General features: G+C 38.6%; 1 protein-coding gene across 2 annotated transcripts in view; it reads left to right on the plus strand.

The window, feature by feature from the left end:
* The window catches only part of ppp1r9a.L (protein phosphatase 1 regulatory subunit 9A L homeolog), a 125,275-nt gene that overhangs the window by 76,875 nt on the left and 32,371 nt on the right, over window positions 1-16,029 (plus strand). For both annotated transcript variants that reach the window (XM_018267320.2, XM_018267321.2), the window contains exons 6-7: window positions 975-1,110; window positions 12,967-13,119. In XM_018267320.2, coding sequence (XP_018122809.1) covers window positions 975-1,110; window positions 12,967-13,119 — 289 coding nt within the window. The remainder of the gene's footprint in view (window positions 1-974; window positions 1,111-12,966; window positions 13,120-16,029) is intronic.

Raw genomic sequence — 16,029 nt, forward strand, 5'->3', positions numbered from 1 at the left:
AACTATTAACTGATTCATTTTGAATTTTTTTTTTTTCCCATGACAGTATCCCTTTAAGGAAGCCTCAGAACAGTAAAAGAACTATGATTACCTTGCACTGATATTGCAGATGGATACGTTAGTATTTAAATATGCACATTAGCCTGAAATTCGTTTCCTAACTTATTAACCTGATTCCCGCAGATTGATTCAGGCATAATGAAATGTATCTTTCCAGTCTTAATGGAAGGAGTTGACTCGTACTATTTTTGACCTCGCCGATACTGAATGGTTTTTATTTTATAGCGTGCGTAAAATATCTTGCCAGTAAGTGCGCCTGCTGAATGCCAATTGTCCTAATTAGCAAGACAGGCACCGTGAGTGCTACTTGCTTTATGACCCGTAGATTAATGTGATTTCATATGCCGTGTGCAGAAGTGTTTCCTTTCTTACTAATAACTGAAAAACCCTCTTTTGATTTTTCTGAGGGCAAAACTGTATTTACCGAGTGCTTAATGAGATTTTGAAATTGGAAGATATAAAAAGGTTCTTGTGGACTGAAATAGAATAGCTTCCAAAATATATGTTGGTTTTAAATATGATATCTATTATATATGTGCCTCATGCTGTACATAGCATCTAATAGGTCAACAAGATTATCACCTGTCCATCACCTGCTAAACCAAGGACTGCCCTGCTGCACATCTGATTAGCTCTGTTTAGGTGCTGTCTATAGGTGATTTGGCTGATGGGGATTTTTCTAGAGTTCAGTGATAACCTACCTCTAACTGAGTATTGGCCCTCTACTTTGCAGCCCAGCCCGATGTTTCAGATTTATTTCATAACAGAGATCAGACTTAAAACATTTCCATAATCTGTTTATGAAAATTTGACATATGATTCACTCATTGCTCTAATGCCCCAATGAGCCAGCAGAAACACCTGCCATGTCTTTATCAAGGCGCTTCTTATTTTAAGTTGTAATTTCTTTGCAGATTTATTATAGGACGGGAAAAACCTGGACAGATTAGTGAGGTGGCCCAGCTGATCAGCCAGACTCTCGAGCAAGAACGGCGTCAGAGGGAAATGCTGGAACAACATTATGCACAATATGATGCAGATGACGACGAGGTAATGCTGATCGGGGAAAAGGGATTTTGCCATTAAAGGGGATATCTGCCCCAGTTTTTGCATAACAGAAGAAAATGTTATTCCATATATATATTTCATTACACATTTTCAATGGTTTTCAGTACATGTAATTTCCACGGTAACTTATCTTGCCATCCCTTTTGTTGCTAGTTCTGGTTAGACGTTCCATTGAAGTATCAGTAGTCCCCTCTCCTCAATCTATGTCTCTAGTTCCCACAATGCCTTGCGTGAAAAGAATTACAGATGTGTGCAATAGTGGTGTGCGGGTCACACCAGACCCTAAACCTCTATCTCAACCCGCACCGGCCCATCGTTAATCCCTCTATTCCTCTATTTATAGACCGGCCCCCGCCCCACAGTGACATCACAAAAGGGGCAGGGCAAGTCTATAAATTAAGGCGCCAGAAGCCAGCAGTGCTAAGTCCCGGATGGGTCCAGGTTGAGCTCTTCTTCTACTATCCCCGTCTATGACCAGAAGATTTTGTGCAGGAGTCGGCCCCAACCCGTGGGTCCCGCTGCTTTTGGACCGGCACGCACATCACTAGTGTGCAAGGCATTTTGGAGTCACAAAAGTGCCAGAAAATACACTTTAAAATGCAAACAAATCCCAACTAGGCTCTGTTGTTCCTGCCATCTTAGCATTCAGGGCCAGACTGGGCTGGTGGGACACCGGGAAAAAACCCGGTGGGCTGTGGCCGTGCTGATTCAGGCCGACTCTCCACTGTTATCCAAAACACAGTGCATTTCTCCTCCCATTGTGGTCGCAATTAGAGGTAAGCAAAATACGAGGCACGAGAGGAAGGGAGGAGAGTGTAGTCCGGCACGGAGTTTCTGGGGGTGAGGGAGGCCCTGAATTGACAGCCCCATTGGGCCCCACAAACCCAGACCAACACTGTTAGCATTTGCCTTCAGGTTTTAGAACTTATTGCTTCTTGGCCCTACATATAGACTGCAAGGAAAGAATGCAGAAGAAAATCACTTGTATATTGTGACAGGATTTCTTAACTGGGACAAATGAAAGCAGACAATATGGTAAATTAATCCTGTGGTGCAATTAAAATCCGCTAAATGAATGGTCTGTTTTGTTACAAGTGGATGTTCTAATTCTTTCTCTGGCAATTACCTGTACCTGTTTACAGATAAGATATATAGCTTTGTACTGTGGTAGCTAGGGATAACCCCAGGAGCTTCTCTCATACTTTTTTCGAGTCCTTTTTCTAAGGTTTCTAGTGAAATTGGTCCTGTCTTTATGCCTGTTATAAACCAGAAGGTGCCCATGTGTTAAATAATCAAATAGAATTAATGTAATTATAAGAAAATTGTGTAATCACTAAGATTTGAAGAGCGGTAGTAATTGAAAAAAACCGAACAGGCAGATTAACATGGATCTGTTTATTGAAAATGCAATTACTGTGCACATTTGGTTTGGCATGGGAATGGAGACCAGGTCCAGACTGAGATTTAAAAAAAGCCATTGACATTTCAAGTACACAGAGGCACCAAACTTCTCCCTATGGGGGCAAATAAATAATGACTGTCTATGGCATCCCACAGCAGCCCCTCTGGCATTTGTTAGAATCCACAGATTGTCTCATTTGTTTTTTTTATGGTATTATTGTTATTATTGTTATTATTGTTCTTAACTGTGGACTAAACAGAAATAGTTATTTTTGCTTTTTTTCCATTCATGCCTACTTTGAAGCCAATGTTTCCCCTGCCTTGTTTTATCAGCCATTCAGCAATAGTTCTGATAACAATTCAAACAACTAAAAACAAACAGTTAAAACAACTGAGCACTCACCCCAAATCTCACCCTAAATGGCCTTTACATTGGTCTTCAGAAATATTTATGGGGAGTACACATTGTTTGGAAATGCAATTGCTATTATATATATATATATATATATATATATATATATATATATATATATATATATATATATAATATCAAAACAGGGGGGTTGTGGGAGCACGCTAAAGGCTTTAAAGTATATATATATAAGTATAATAAATGCTATTGCATATGTACCCAAAACAGGGGTTATTTTGTTACAAAGTTATGATCATAAAATTGATAAGCCACCATACCACGTCAAGGTAAACCCCGAATGGCGGTCCCTAACTTATTTTATTTTTTATGTGCATTCTAGCATATATATATATACGTGTACTTGCACTGCACTGCTGGGTCTGACTCCTAAAACAGTGTAGCTGAAGCAAGCAGCTGAATAACAGACTTGGCGGGGGAACTGGCATCTGCTACAACCAGAAAACAGAGATGGATAAACAGATGCTTCTTTCAAGAGCAATTACATTTACAAATAACCTTTAAACCATTGACATTTATAATTAATGTTTATGGAAAAGTTGCTTACAATTAGTTTCTTTCATTGTGCATAAAAGTTTTTTGGTTGGACATTCACTTTAAGTTATTTCAGAAACTTCATAAACTCTCTTAACATCACTTCATCTATAGAAATCATTTACCGGTATTCAAATTATTGGTAAAATTGCTGAAAGATGTTAAGTACAGGATGAATAAAAAAGATGCCAGCTGCCCCACAAAGAACTGGATTCCAGTTAGTCAGGCTTCTCACCAGCTGAAGATGAGAAAACATCTCTTGCTGCTGCAAGCCAGGTGGTTACCAACAACCTGCTATTTAGGTGCAGTAGTACTGGTACTGGGAGGTGCAAGAATGCAGGACAAAAGCTCAAACTGGCTGGTACAGTAGAACTGTTGGCCCAAAATCAGGGCTGACCTGTTGAATTCTGGACAGTTGAGCGTCGAGTAAATTGTTAGGAATAATAGTGGCGGCAGTTTCCTATACACTTGGCTATTCTATAGTGGTGGCAGTTTCCTATGCACTTGCACATTTCTCTAATGGTGGCAGTTTCTCATACACTTGCCATTCTCTAGTGGCAGCAGTTTCCTATACACTTTCCCTTTCTCTAGTGGTGGCAGTTTCCCATACAATTGTCCATTCTCTAGTGGTTTCAGCCTCCCATACACTTGCCATTCTCTAGTCTTGGCAGTTTCCTATACACTTCCCCTTTCTATAGTGGTGGCAATTTCCTATACAGTTCTCCTTTCTCCAGTGGTGGCAATTTCCTATATAGTTCCCCTTTCTATAGTGGTGGCAATTTCCTATACAGTTCTCCTTTCTCTAGTGGTGGCAATTTCCTATATAGTTCCCCTTTCTATAGTGGTGGCAATTTCCTATACAGTTCTCCTTTCTCCAGTGGTGGCAATTTCCTATATAGTTCCCCTTTCTATAGTGGTGGCAATTTCCTATACAGTTCTCCTTTCTCTAGTGGTGGCAATTTCCTATATAGTTCCCCTTTCTATAGTGGTGGCAATTTCCTATACAGTTCTCCTTTCTCCAGTGGTGGCAATTTCCTATGTAGTTCCCCTTTCTATAGTGGTGGCAATTTCCTATACAGTTCTCCTTTCTCTAGTGGTGGCAATTTCCTATATAGTTCCCCTTTCTATAGTGGTGGCAATTTCATATACATTTCCCTATTTTCTAGTGGTGGCAGTTTCCTATACACTCCCCCTTTCTATAGTGGTGGCAAATTCCTATACATCTCCCCTTTCTCTAGTGGTGGCAATTTCCTATATAGTTCCCCTTTCTCTAGTGGTGGCAATTTCATATACATTTTCCTATTTTCTAGTGGTGGCAGTTTCCTATACACTTCCCCTTTCTATAGTGGTGGCAATTTCCTATACATTTCCCCTTTCTCTAGTGGTGGCAGTTTTCTATATACAGTACTTCCCCATTCTGTAGTGGTGGCAGTTTCCCATACACTTGCATATTCTGTATTGGTGACAGTTTCCTACAGGGGCGCTCCGCCGTTGTGGCACTCTCCTCAGGCGGCAGCGCCCCCCTGGTTGCCAAAAGCGGCAAAAATGTCGCTCCTGGTAACTAAGAGCCGAGTTTCCATTTTTCAACCTGGAAATTCGGCTCTTCTAGTGCAGAGAGCGAAATTTCGCTCTCTGCACTAGCAACGTGGACCCGTCTGGCGGTGAAAGTGGGTGCCGTAGGGAGGCGGCAAAAACAAAGGCGCCTCAGGCGTCAAATTGGGCACGATCGCCCCTGGTTTCCTATACACTTTCTCATTTACGTCTCCCAGCTAGCTACTGATGTATTTATTAATAAAGTGTATCTATGAATAAACTAGGCTACCTCATCCCATATTAATCTTCTGAGACTGGAAGCCTCTGCTGCTTTGGCTTTTGCAGAAGTTGTTATTAAATCTTCCATTAATTTTACTTAACATAAATACTAGTGATAAATATTTGCCAAAGAAGATAATCAAATTAGCTAGCAGTATTGCAGTGAATCACAAGCAGGCAGGTGCTCATATTAAGCACTCCAATCAGCTGCTTGTTGCCAGTGAAATATTAAATAACTTCCACTCTGTTTTTCCTTGGCTTTCTGGTGATTCTGATGATTTGTCTTTGCTGCTTTCTCAGCACAGAATGTTACAATAAGCTCTGTATAAAATTGATTTGAAGTTAAATGTTCTCAACATTTAGGGGTTGATTTATTATTGATCCTTATTGAACAACCCAGTGCGATCAATCGGCAATTATCAAATTATTACTGTAGCCATTGATCACTAACAAATTGGGTTGATTCATTATGGAATGATTGCATTTTAATGAATATCTACTGCTCTTTCATTAAACCACAATCGTGCTTCCAGTACAGTGGATTTAATCAAAATCTATAGATATTAAAAAAGAAAAACAGGAAAGACTATACATGGACAGGTATACAGGTATTGGACCTGTTTTCCAGAATGCTTGAGACCTGGGGTTTTCTGGATAAGGGGTATTTTCCACAGTTTGGATGACCATACAGTATAAAAATCATTTAAACATTAAATAAACCCAATTGGATTGTTTTTGCTTCAGCAAAACTTAGGGGGGTTGTTAATCAAAGGTCAAGTTGTTTTTTCGAGGGTATTTTTCAGTCAAAACTTTAACTTCGGGTTAAAAATAAAAAAATAAAATTTTTTGAGTTTTATTATACCCAGCCAAAACCTGTTGGTCATGTAGAAGTCAATGGCAGAAGTCCCTTGAACCATTTGAAGATGTTAATAGCCTTTATGATGTCTGAGTTTGCTTTGGTGGGTCTCGCTGAATAACTCCCTCAATTAGAGTGATTGGAGTTTTTTCCCCAAGAAAACTCGATCATTTTGAGATTTCGGGTTGTTTAACTCAAATCCACTGATTCGAGTTTTTTCCGTTTGAGTTTTTTCTTAAATCAGAAGAAAAACTTTTATGAGTTCATTCGAGGCATAAAAAAACCTCAAGTAGCTCTAAAATTCAACCTTTGATGCCCCTTAATGTACATTTACATGTATTTCAATTTACGTATACACTTTAAATTTTACTTTTTAGTATGATGTAGAGAGGGATATTCTGAGACAATTTGCAGTTGGTTTTCAGTTTTTATTATTTGTGGTTTTTGAGTTATTTAGCTTTTTATTCAGCAGCTCTCCAGCTTCCAATTTCAGCAATCTGGTTTCTAGGATCCAAATTACCCTAGTAACCATGCATTGATGTGAATAAGAGACTGGAATATGAATAGTAGCAATAACTACAAATGTGTAGCCTTAAAGAGCATTTGTTATTTAAATGGGGTCAGTGACCCCCATTTCAAAGCTGGAAAGAGTCAGAAGAAGAAGGAAAATCATTGAAATGCTATAAAAAATAAATAATGAAGACCAATTAAAAAGTTGCTTAGAATTGGACATTCTATAACATAATAAAAGTGGTGAACAACCCCTTTAACATCTGGGTGCTGCACCTAAGTTGTGTATCACAGATAAATATCTTTGAACGGTGTATACTGCATTTTAAAATATTTTTTTTATTCAGCACAAAATCAGTGTTTCGTTGTTTTCGTCACTTTTCTCAAGATATATTGCCAGTATCCCTTTGACAAGTCCTTTCTCAAAAACTCATGATTAAAACAAAAGCGTAAGTGCATTTTCTTTTTTCAGGCCTGAATATAGGCCTATATAGTTCCATGGCACAAGTACCAATAGAATGTCAGATTAGTGCCCTTTTTACAAAAGCTTTATCACCCCCTCTAGTGGTGATAGCTGCAACTATAATACTATTCAGATGTTCCTTTAAACTAAGCAAGTAACATGGCATTCCTCAACAAGTATCATTATTATTGTTTATTTCTATAGCGCTGACACAGACACAGCATTTAAATGGGTGGCTCACCTTTAAGTTAACTTTTAGTATGTTATAGAATAGCTAATTCTAAGCTACTTTTCCATTGGTCTTCATGTTTTCTTTTTTTTATAGTTTTGGACTTATTTACCTTTTTTTTTTGTTTTTTTGACTCGTTACAGTTTTAATAGGGGGGTCACTGACCTCATCTAAAAACAAATAATTTGTAAGGCGACACATTTATTGTTAATGCTGCTTTTTATTCCTCATTTCTATTCAAGCCTGTCCTATTCATATTCCAGTCTCTTATTCAAATCAATGCATGGTTGCTGAAATTGCAAACTAGAGAGCTGCTGAATAGCAATGTATGCACTGAAAGATTTTCATATACCAAATTCAGCAATTCGAACAGTACTGAAAAGTGGATAATTCCCATGTATCAGCAGCAGGACCTAATGTGATTTAAAGCAGTGTTGCACTGGCATCAAGTTTTGATTTTCTAATGTAAGTTTGATCATTTTGTACACAATGCAGTTTTCAGAAGGGCTGTCTAGGTCAAAGCTGTCTGCCTTGTTTTCCAAATTAGAAAAACCAGACAGGACTCCCTGAGATGGTCATAGCCCACCCTGTTAATTTAATCACCCTGCCCCAGTGATGTCACGATTCGCTTGTAGTTACTGGTGGGGAAAAGTAGCAACCCTACTGCACAATATAGGAATGTTATAACTAATATAGGAGATTATTTCTTTCCCCATGGAGGTCAGAAAAAGAGGAATGGCTAAAACTGTCAGTACATGTATGGAATCTGTTATCCAGAAGGCTTTGAACCTGCAGTTTTCCCGGATAAGGGATCTTTCCATAATTTGGATCACCATATTTTATCTGCTAAATAATTTAAACACAAATAAACCAATAGGATTGTTTTGCCTCTAGTAAAGATTAATTATATCTTAGTTGGGACAAGCTACAGTTTTATTATTACAGAAAAAAAGGTACTTGTATAAAAAATTTAATTATTTGATTAAAAAGAAGTCTATAGGAGATGGCCTCCCCTTAATGTGTAGGTTTCTGGATTACGCATCCCATACCTGAAGTTACCACACACAGTACTGAATGTCCGTGTGTTTCAAGAGCTTTTGGCTTTGGAATTAATCTGAACCCTAAAAACCCTTGGGAGACAGCTCTGTTTACCTTTTACATGTTTAAAAAAAAGCACAGTTTCTAGTTTGGGTTTTTCTGAAAGCCTATATGTTACCAATTGCATAATCCTTAATTATATACACATTGGTTTACCATGTGGGGCAAGAAACCCTCGATCAAATGTCTGCAGATGTCAACCATGAGCCCAGTTACCAGAGTACTCCAGTATTCACAGAATGGAAAGTAACGGAGCCCTATTTTTAGCTGCAGAACAAGTAACCAGTGGAGAAAGAAATGGTTTATCTCACCTGGTGTGTAATTAAAGCCATTTCCGCAGCATAGAGAAACACTGCATTGTGCTAGTCATGCTCATTTGTTTATGCTTCGGCATGTAAAGTAAAACCTCAGATTAAATGATTTTCCTTTCCTGTATTTTAAAATAAGTTTCTTTTGATTCCTTACCAACAACATTTCAGCCCTTATTTGTGTTGCGACCTTTTCTCCAAAATGCCCCTACCAAGACCTGGATCAATGGTAATATTGACTTTAATATGACTCCATATAAATTCAGACAGAGCTCATGTCTCTTCTCTCTCTCCAGCTCATTATGATATTGCAGACATATTTACTATAAAACAAGTAATGTTATATATCAAGTGTTAAGCATACGGTATATAATTGCATCAGTTCATTTTAGGGATGCACCGAATCCACTATTTTGGATTCGGGCGTACCTCCGAATCCTTCGAGAAAGATTCGGCCGAATACCGAACCAAATCCGAATCTTAATTTGCATATTCAAATTAGGGGTGGGATCGGGAAAACATTTTTTACTTCCTTGCTTTGTGACAAAAAGTCACGTGATTTCCCTCCCCACCCCTACTTTGCATATGCAAATTAGGATTTGGTTTGGACAGGCAGAAGGATTTGGCCGAATCCGATTCCTGCTGAAAAAGCCCGAATCCTGGATTCTGTGCATCCCTAGTTAGTTTATCAAACTCTCTCAAACCAATAAAGTTGCCAGTTTACAAATGAATGCCATTGGCACATTACTTCTGGGAGATAATGCCAGTTATAATGTGTTCCAGGTTCTATTACTAGGGCTCAGGGTCAAAAAGACCCCATACTCTTTATATACAGATATATGACCTGTTTATCCAGAATGCTCCGGGGTTTTATGGATAACAGATCATTTTGTAACTTGGATCTTCATATCTTGAGTCTGCTAGAAACACATGAAATAAACTCAATAGGCTGATTTAGAGTCCTGCTTGGGTCAATTTTTTGGAACCCATACCAACAACCTGCAATCCACAACCTACATTCTTACCCTGACCCGCAAGTACCTTATCTGCAACCCGGACTCGCGGCCTGCTGACCACCAAGAATCAGGTAGTGCTGTCATTGTAAACCGGAAGTGACATCATCGGAAGTAGGCGTGATCAGAAAAAAGGAGTAAAATTCGCGTCCTGCAGAACCGTCGACCCCCGTCTATACCCGCCCCCTGAACTTCCACCCACAACCCGCAGGGTACTGCAGGTTTTTGCGTACCCGACCCGCTGCAGAACTCTAGGCTGAATTTTCTTCCAATAAGGATTAATTATATTTTATTTGGGATCGAGTACAAGGTAATGTTTTATTATTACAGAGATAAAATAAATCATTTGTAAAAAGTTGCATAATTTGGATAAAACGGAGTAAATGGGAGATGACCATTCCATTATTCAGATTATGGGTTTTCAGATAACGGATCCCATACCTGTATATTAAATATATGGGGTCTGGAGACAGCCATTCGGTTTTTAAATCTGGGCCTGATCCCAGCGTGTTGTGTTTGGTTCTGGGGACAAAAATGTATCCGAGGCTTTGGTTGACTGTATTGGAGAGGCCTAAAATAAAATGCTATCCTGTTATTTTAATTGTATTCTGCTGTTAAGTGGTCAGAGTCCCACCTCTGTTCCATGTCACTACTAACCCCTGTTTTAAAAGTAGAACCAAGTTTGGAAGTGGGTAGCATTCATGTTCCCTCTGATTTGCTTATTATTGGTACCTGTTGAACATAGGGAAGGGTTCTTTACCATAGACAGATTGGCAGCAAAAATGCAGAGTCTGGACATTCAATAACTTTACATAGAATTGCAGTCTCAAGAGTTCTACCACGTGCTCCTCCAATCACAATATGTTATCGGAGAACTGTGAGTTCCCCTGTGAAAGGCACTTTCATCCCAGAAATGGTTGTTGCCCAGGGCAACCTTTCCGTGGATCACTTATTCTGAGGAGGAGAACTCCCCGCTGCTGCCTGAAAAATCTCTGAAAGATAATTTACATGTTTTGAAGACAAAATGCTTTAAAGAAGATAAAACGAAGAAAAAAATTATAATTTATGGAGAAAAAAAAATGTCTTTGGGTTACACATGTTTCTGCTGCCGTGCACACTAATAAGGTTCAAGTGCAGAGTCTTAGGCAGTATTCTCTATCGTGTATATGTAGATACATATATTTGAACTTTATTCTCTGTTCCTTTTTAGGAAATAATTAATCCCTTTATGACCATCCTATGTAATTACTGGTATGAGACCTGTTATCCAGAATACCCGGGACCTGGGGTTGTCCAGATAAGGGGTTTTTGTCATTTGGATCTTCATACCTTATGGGGCAGGTTTATCAAGGGTCGAATTTTGAATTCATGTGAGTTTTTTAAAACTCCCATGAACTTGAAATTCGACCAATCGAAATCTATTATTAAAATCGTGCTTTTTAAACTTGGGTGAATAGGATCGACCTGAAAACTCAAATCGAATTTCGTATTCGATTCGAGTTTTAAAAACTCGATTCGAGTTTTTTCTCCTGAAAAAAACTTGAATGTCAGGAAGGCTGCAAACAACTCAGAATTGATCCCCGGATGTCTCCCATTGACTTTAACAGCAATTTCGAGTTCTTAAAGGGCATGATAAATCTTGAAAATTAAGTTTGAATTTTTTGAAAAACTTGAATCGAATTTGGATAACTCCCTAGTCAAATTTGCCAGTTTTGACCATACAAAAACTTGAAAATTTGAATTTTATACGCTGTTTGTTTCTAAGTAAGTCAGCAAGAGGCACTTATATCTGATGAAATTATGATGAGAATTAGCCATCTCTCTTTTACTCGTTTATGACATTTCACATGATAAACCTTTTTCTCACTGAATTGAATTTGGCCCTTTGTGCCTTAAGATACTAAACAAATACCTTCCGCCACATGGCGATTATGTTTATATCTATAGTGACTAGGTTTTAGTCAATATTTATTGCACTCTTCACTTTAAATTTGGCCTAGCAATAGGTTACTTCCTGTGCACACTGAGGAGGGGTGTATATAAGGTACAGTGTATGTACTATTGTGGATATGTTTGCCTTGAGAAAGGTCCCATTTGGGACCGAAACGTCACGTCGGTTACACATACAATAATAATTTATTCATGAAAAATCCCAGTGTTGCTGGTCTTCTTTTGTTTATGGATTTCCTTACCGTGCACCTGGGTTGACACAAGCAATGGAGTACTGTTCTATATATATATATATATATATATATATATATATATATATATATATATATATACACACAGTGTATTAGTTTATGTATGGCCCACTTGTATTAGCTGGTGCGTATAATAGTCATTAATGCTGCAAGTTCACAGGTACAATATCCCCATCACACTTTAGCACACAATAAAGACATTACATAATTACATAGTTAAATTGGGTTGAAAAAAGACAAAGTCCATCAAGCTCAACCCCTCCAAATGAAACCCAGCATCCATACACACACCCTCCATACTTTTACATAAATTATATATACCCATATCTATACCAACTACTCTATAATTATCATGTCCCCTCGCAAGTGCCTTTTTTCCAGAGAAAACAACCCCAACCTTGACAGTCTCCCCTCATAATTTAAGTCTTCCGTCCCTCTAACCAATTTAGTTGCACTTAGTCTCTGCACTCTCTCCAGCTCATTTATATCCCTCTTAAGGACTGGAGTCCAAAACTGCACTGCATACTCCAGATGAGGCCTTACCAGGGACCTATAAAGAGGCATAATTATGTTTTCATCCCTTGAGTTAATGCCCTTTTTTATGCAAGACAGAACTTTATTTGCTTTAGTAGCCACAGAATGACACTGCCCAGAATTAGACAACTTGTCATCTACAAAAACCCCTAGATCCTTCTCATTTAAGGAAACTCCCAACACACTGCCATTTAGTGTATAACTTGCATTTATATTATTTTTGCCAAAGTGCATAACCTGCATTTATCAACATTGAACCTCATTTAAAGGTTTGCTGCCCAGTCTCCCAACTTAGACAAATAACTCTGCAAAGTGGCAGCATCCTGCATGGAACCTAGAGTTCTGCACAATTTAGTATCATCTGCAAAAATAGAAACAGTACTTGTGCATTTTTTGTGTATTTTTATTGTTTTGGGCAGCAATGCATTTCACTTACTTTTCATTTTAAGACAGGAGAATATGCAACCGATGAAGAGGAGGATGACGTGGGCCCTGCTGTTCCTGGAAGAGAAATGGCTATTGAAGTGTTTGAGCTTCCAGAGAATGAGGAAATGTTTGCAGCAGACCTGGATGCGACAAAACTTGCACATAAATTTAAAGAAGTAAGAAAAAAATAAAATAAATGATGATACTATAGACGTTCTAGTGGGGATTGCAATCTAAAATCATTGTGCTTGAAAAGAGCGTTCTGGTGACCAAAGTCAGGTCTTGGGCTGTACATTGTAGCCATTGTATATGATGTGCCTCTACTCTATGTACAAAATATTCAAAATAATTATTTAAAATCAGATGCACTCGATACTTTCATGATAATCATGACATATACTATGTACTATGTAGTCATAATTTATAGTCATCAAATTGGCCACATACTCTATAATCAATGCATGCATTATGTACTATAAAGTCGTTGATATACACCGTATACTGTAGTTGTAACATTCATTATGTACTAGTATATAGTCGTCACATACACTACATGTACTATCGATTGGCAAGAATATGTGGCACAAAATGACTGGGGCACAAAGAACAGATTGGGTAGAATGTGTGCGACATAATAGTAAGAATGATTAGAATAGATTGGTTAGTATGTGCAAGATAAAGAGTTTATTGCAATTGTGTTCACTGATAGCTGTGTAAAAAGCAATGATGCCATCTAGCTAGATTATTACATGTACTGCTACTTGCATTTAGCTAGATTAGAAAATATTTTTCTTGCTGGTATAAATGTCTTTCCTTTACAGTGATTTGATATAGTATGCAGTTTTATATATCAGAATATCAGTGGCAGTCTTCTAGTACCATGTACCATGTTCTAATAATGAATGAACATAGCAGATTTCAATTTGCCATTATTTAACAAGAACAAACCAACATTAAGGAGCCATGTATGAAAATACATTGTGATCGTCTGTTATTTTAAAAGACGGTTAGCTCTTAATACATTTTCATTGTCCCTCAAAATCTGACTCGAGCTCCTGCTTGTAGAGAGACAGATTGCTGAGAGGGGGAAACTGGAGAGTAATTTGATTATTTCAGAAATGGGGCAGATATTTCAATTCATTATTGTAATGGAAATAGAGGTTTCTACCCACTTCCAAGATGGCGACGGCGTCCAAGATGGCGACTCCTGGCCCCACCATGTGGATCCTGCTGGTCGCAGCACTATGACGCCTGCATCTTCCCGCCTGCCGATTGGTCGCCGGCGACGGAATGGTCGCCGGCGTCAGAACGTGCGTCGGCATCAGAACGCCAGCGTCAGGACGTCAGCGTCATGACGTCATTGTGCTCAAACTTTGGCGCCAAACCTGGCCTATATAAAGCTTTCTGGACACTACAGACATTGCCCAAGTATAGGTCTTACTTTGTGTATTCCTGGGTGTGTTTATTATTGATTGATTCCTGTGTACCAACCTTGCCTGTTATTTCGGATTGACCCTTCGCTGCCTGGATTGAACTTTTGCCTGGACTTCGACTATTCTCTTGTCTCATCCTTCTGTTACCACGAACTTTGGTTTGTTACCTGCCTTCTCCTTGGTCCGCACTCCAACTGCGCCTTCGGGCCCTTACAATTATATTTAGAAAGGTTCTTATGTTCTTGAAATAGAGCTCATAGCTTTGTTTTCATTTTAATTCTTGTTGAAAAGTTGTGAACTTTTTCACAAAAAAGAAGGACATATATACCTGCTTCACAAAAATACATTTATAGGCTATATCAGGCCAGATTCGTATAAATGAAAAAAGGTTATTTCATGGTTTATGAAAACATATAGGCAAGATTCCATTTGAGGAGGAAAAAAAGTTTCTCCTAATTCAGTTCGAGTATTTTCACATAGACCTTAATGGAGTTATATATTTCGATCAGTTTTTCTCACTGAATTGCATCCAACCTTATCAGACAAACTGGATTCGAGATAATTGAGAGATCAGCTTTTCTCATCCAATTGAATCTGGCCCATTAGCTGGTATTATTGGGAGCTGGGATTTTCTGGATAAGGGAACCTTCTATCATTTGGAGCACCATGCCTAAACATTTAAACATAAAAAATAGAATTCGCTCACATTACAGAGAAAAAACAAAGGATACTATCGAAAATGCCATTTTTGTGTTTCGGGCATACTAGAGTTAATGGGCAGATAATGGGCCTGATTTAACTTAGTGAGAAAAAACTATTTTAAGGTTTATCACGTGAAAATTTATGGGTGAGATTCAATTTGAGGAGAGAAAACTTTTCTGCGAATTCAGTTTTACTCATAGACTTCAATAGAGTTTTCATGGGATAAACAGTGACATACGTTTTTCTTCATTGAACTGCATCTGACTGTGTGGGGAAATCTGGAATTAGGAGATAAAGGAGGTCAGTCTTTCTCATCGAATTGAATCTGGCCAATTTTCTTCCACATCTCTACATCTAAATGCAAGATGTTTCTGTAATGTAATAATAGGAGATGTTAATACTTCAACTATCATATTTTTAAAGGGCAGTTATAATTACAATACAAAAAAAAAATAATAAAAAGGTTGTATAAAGGTACTGTCAGGGCCCGAAGGCTCTGATTGGAATTACGGACCAAGGAGGAAGCAACTGGCACCAACACAGATTTCAGTAACAAGGGGTTGAGAAGAGTAGAGAAGTCAAATCCAGGCAAAGGTCAGTTCAGGCAGCAAGGTTCGTAGTCGATAAACAGGCCAAGGTCAATAACAGGAAATCAGAGTCAGGAAGAGTTGAATAACACACCCAGGAACACACTAAGTTGAACCTATAATTGGGCAATGGCTGGAGGTCTCTGGCGTCTATTTAAGGCCAATTTTCGCACTAAAATAAGCGCTCTGACGTCACAAGTTTTGAGGCACATGCGGCATGACTCCACACACGTTTTGATGCACTGGCGTCGAAACATCGCGATGTGCCATGCGCACTTGCTGGGCACCACCATCTTGCCGTCAGCGCCGAAGAGGGAAGGAGCGCCAGTGGGTGCTCCTTACAGGTGATACCTTTATTGGCTAA

The sequence above is a fragment of the Xenopus laevis genome, chromosome 6L, assembly GCF_017654675.1.
Source record: "Xenopus laevis strain J_2021 chromosome 6L, Xenopus_laevis_v10.1, whole genome shotgun sequence".
NCBI lineage: Eukaryota > Metazoa > Chordata > Amphibia > Anura > Pipidae > Xenopus > Xenopus laevis.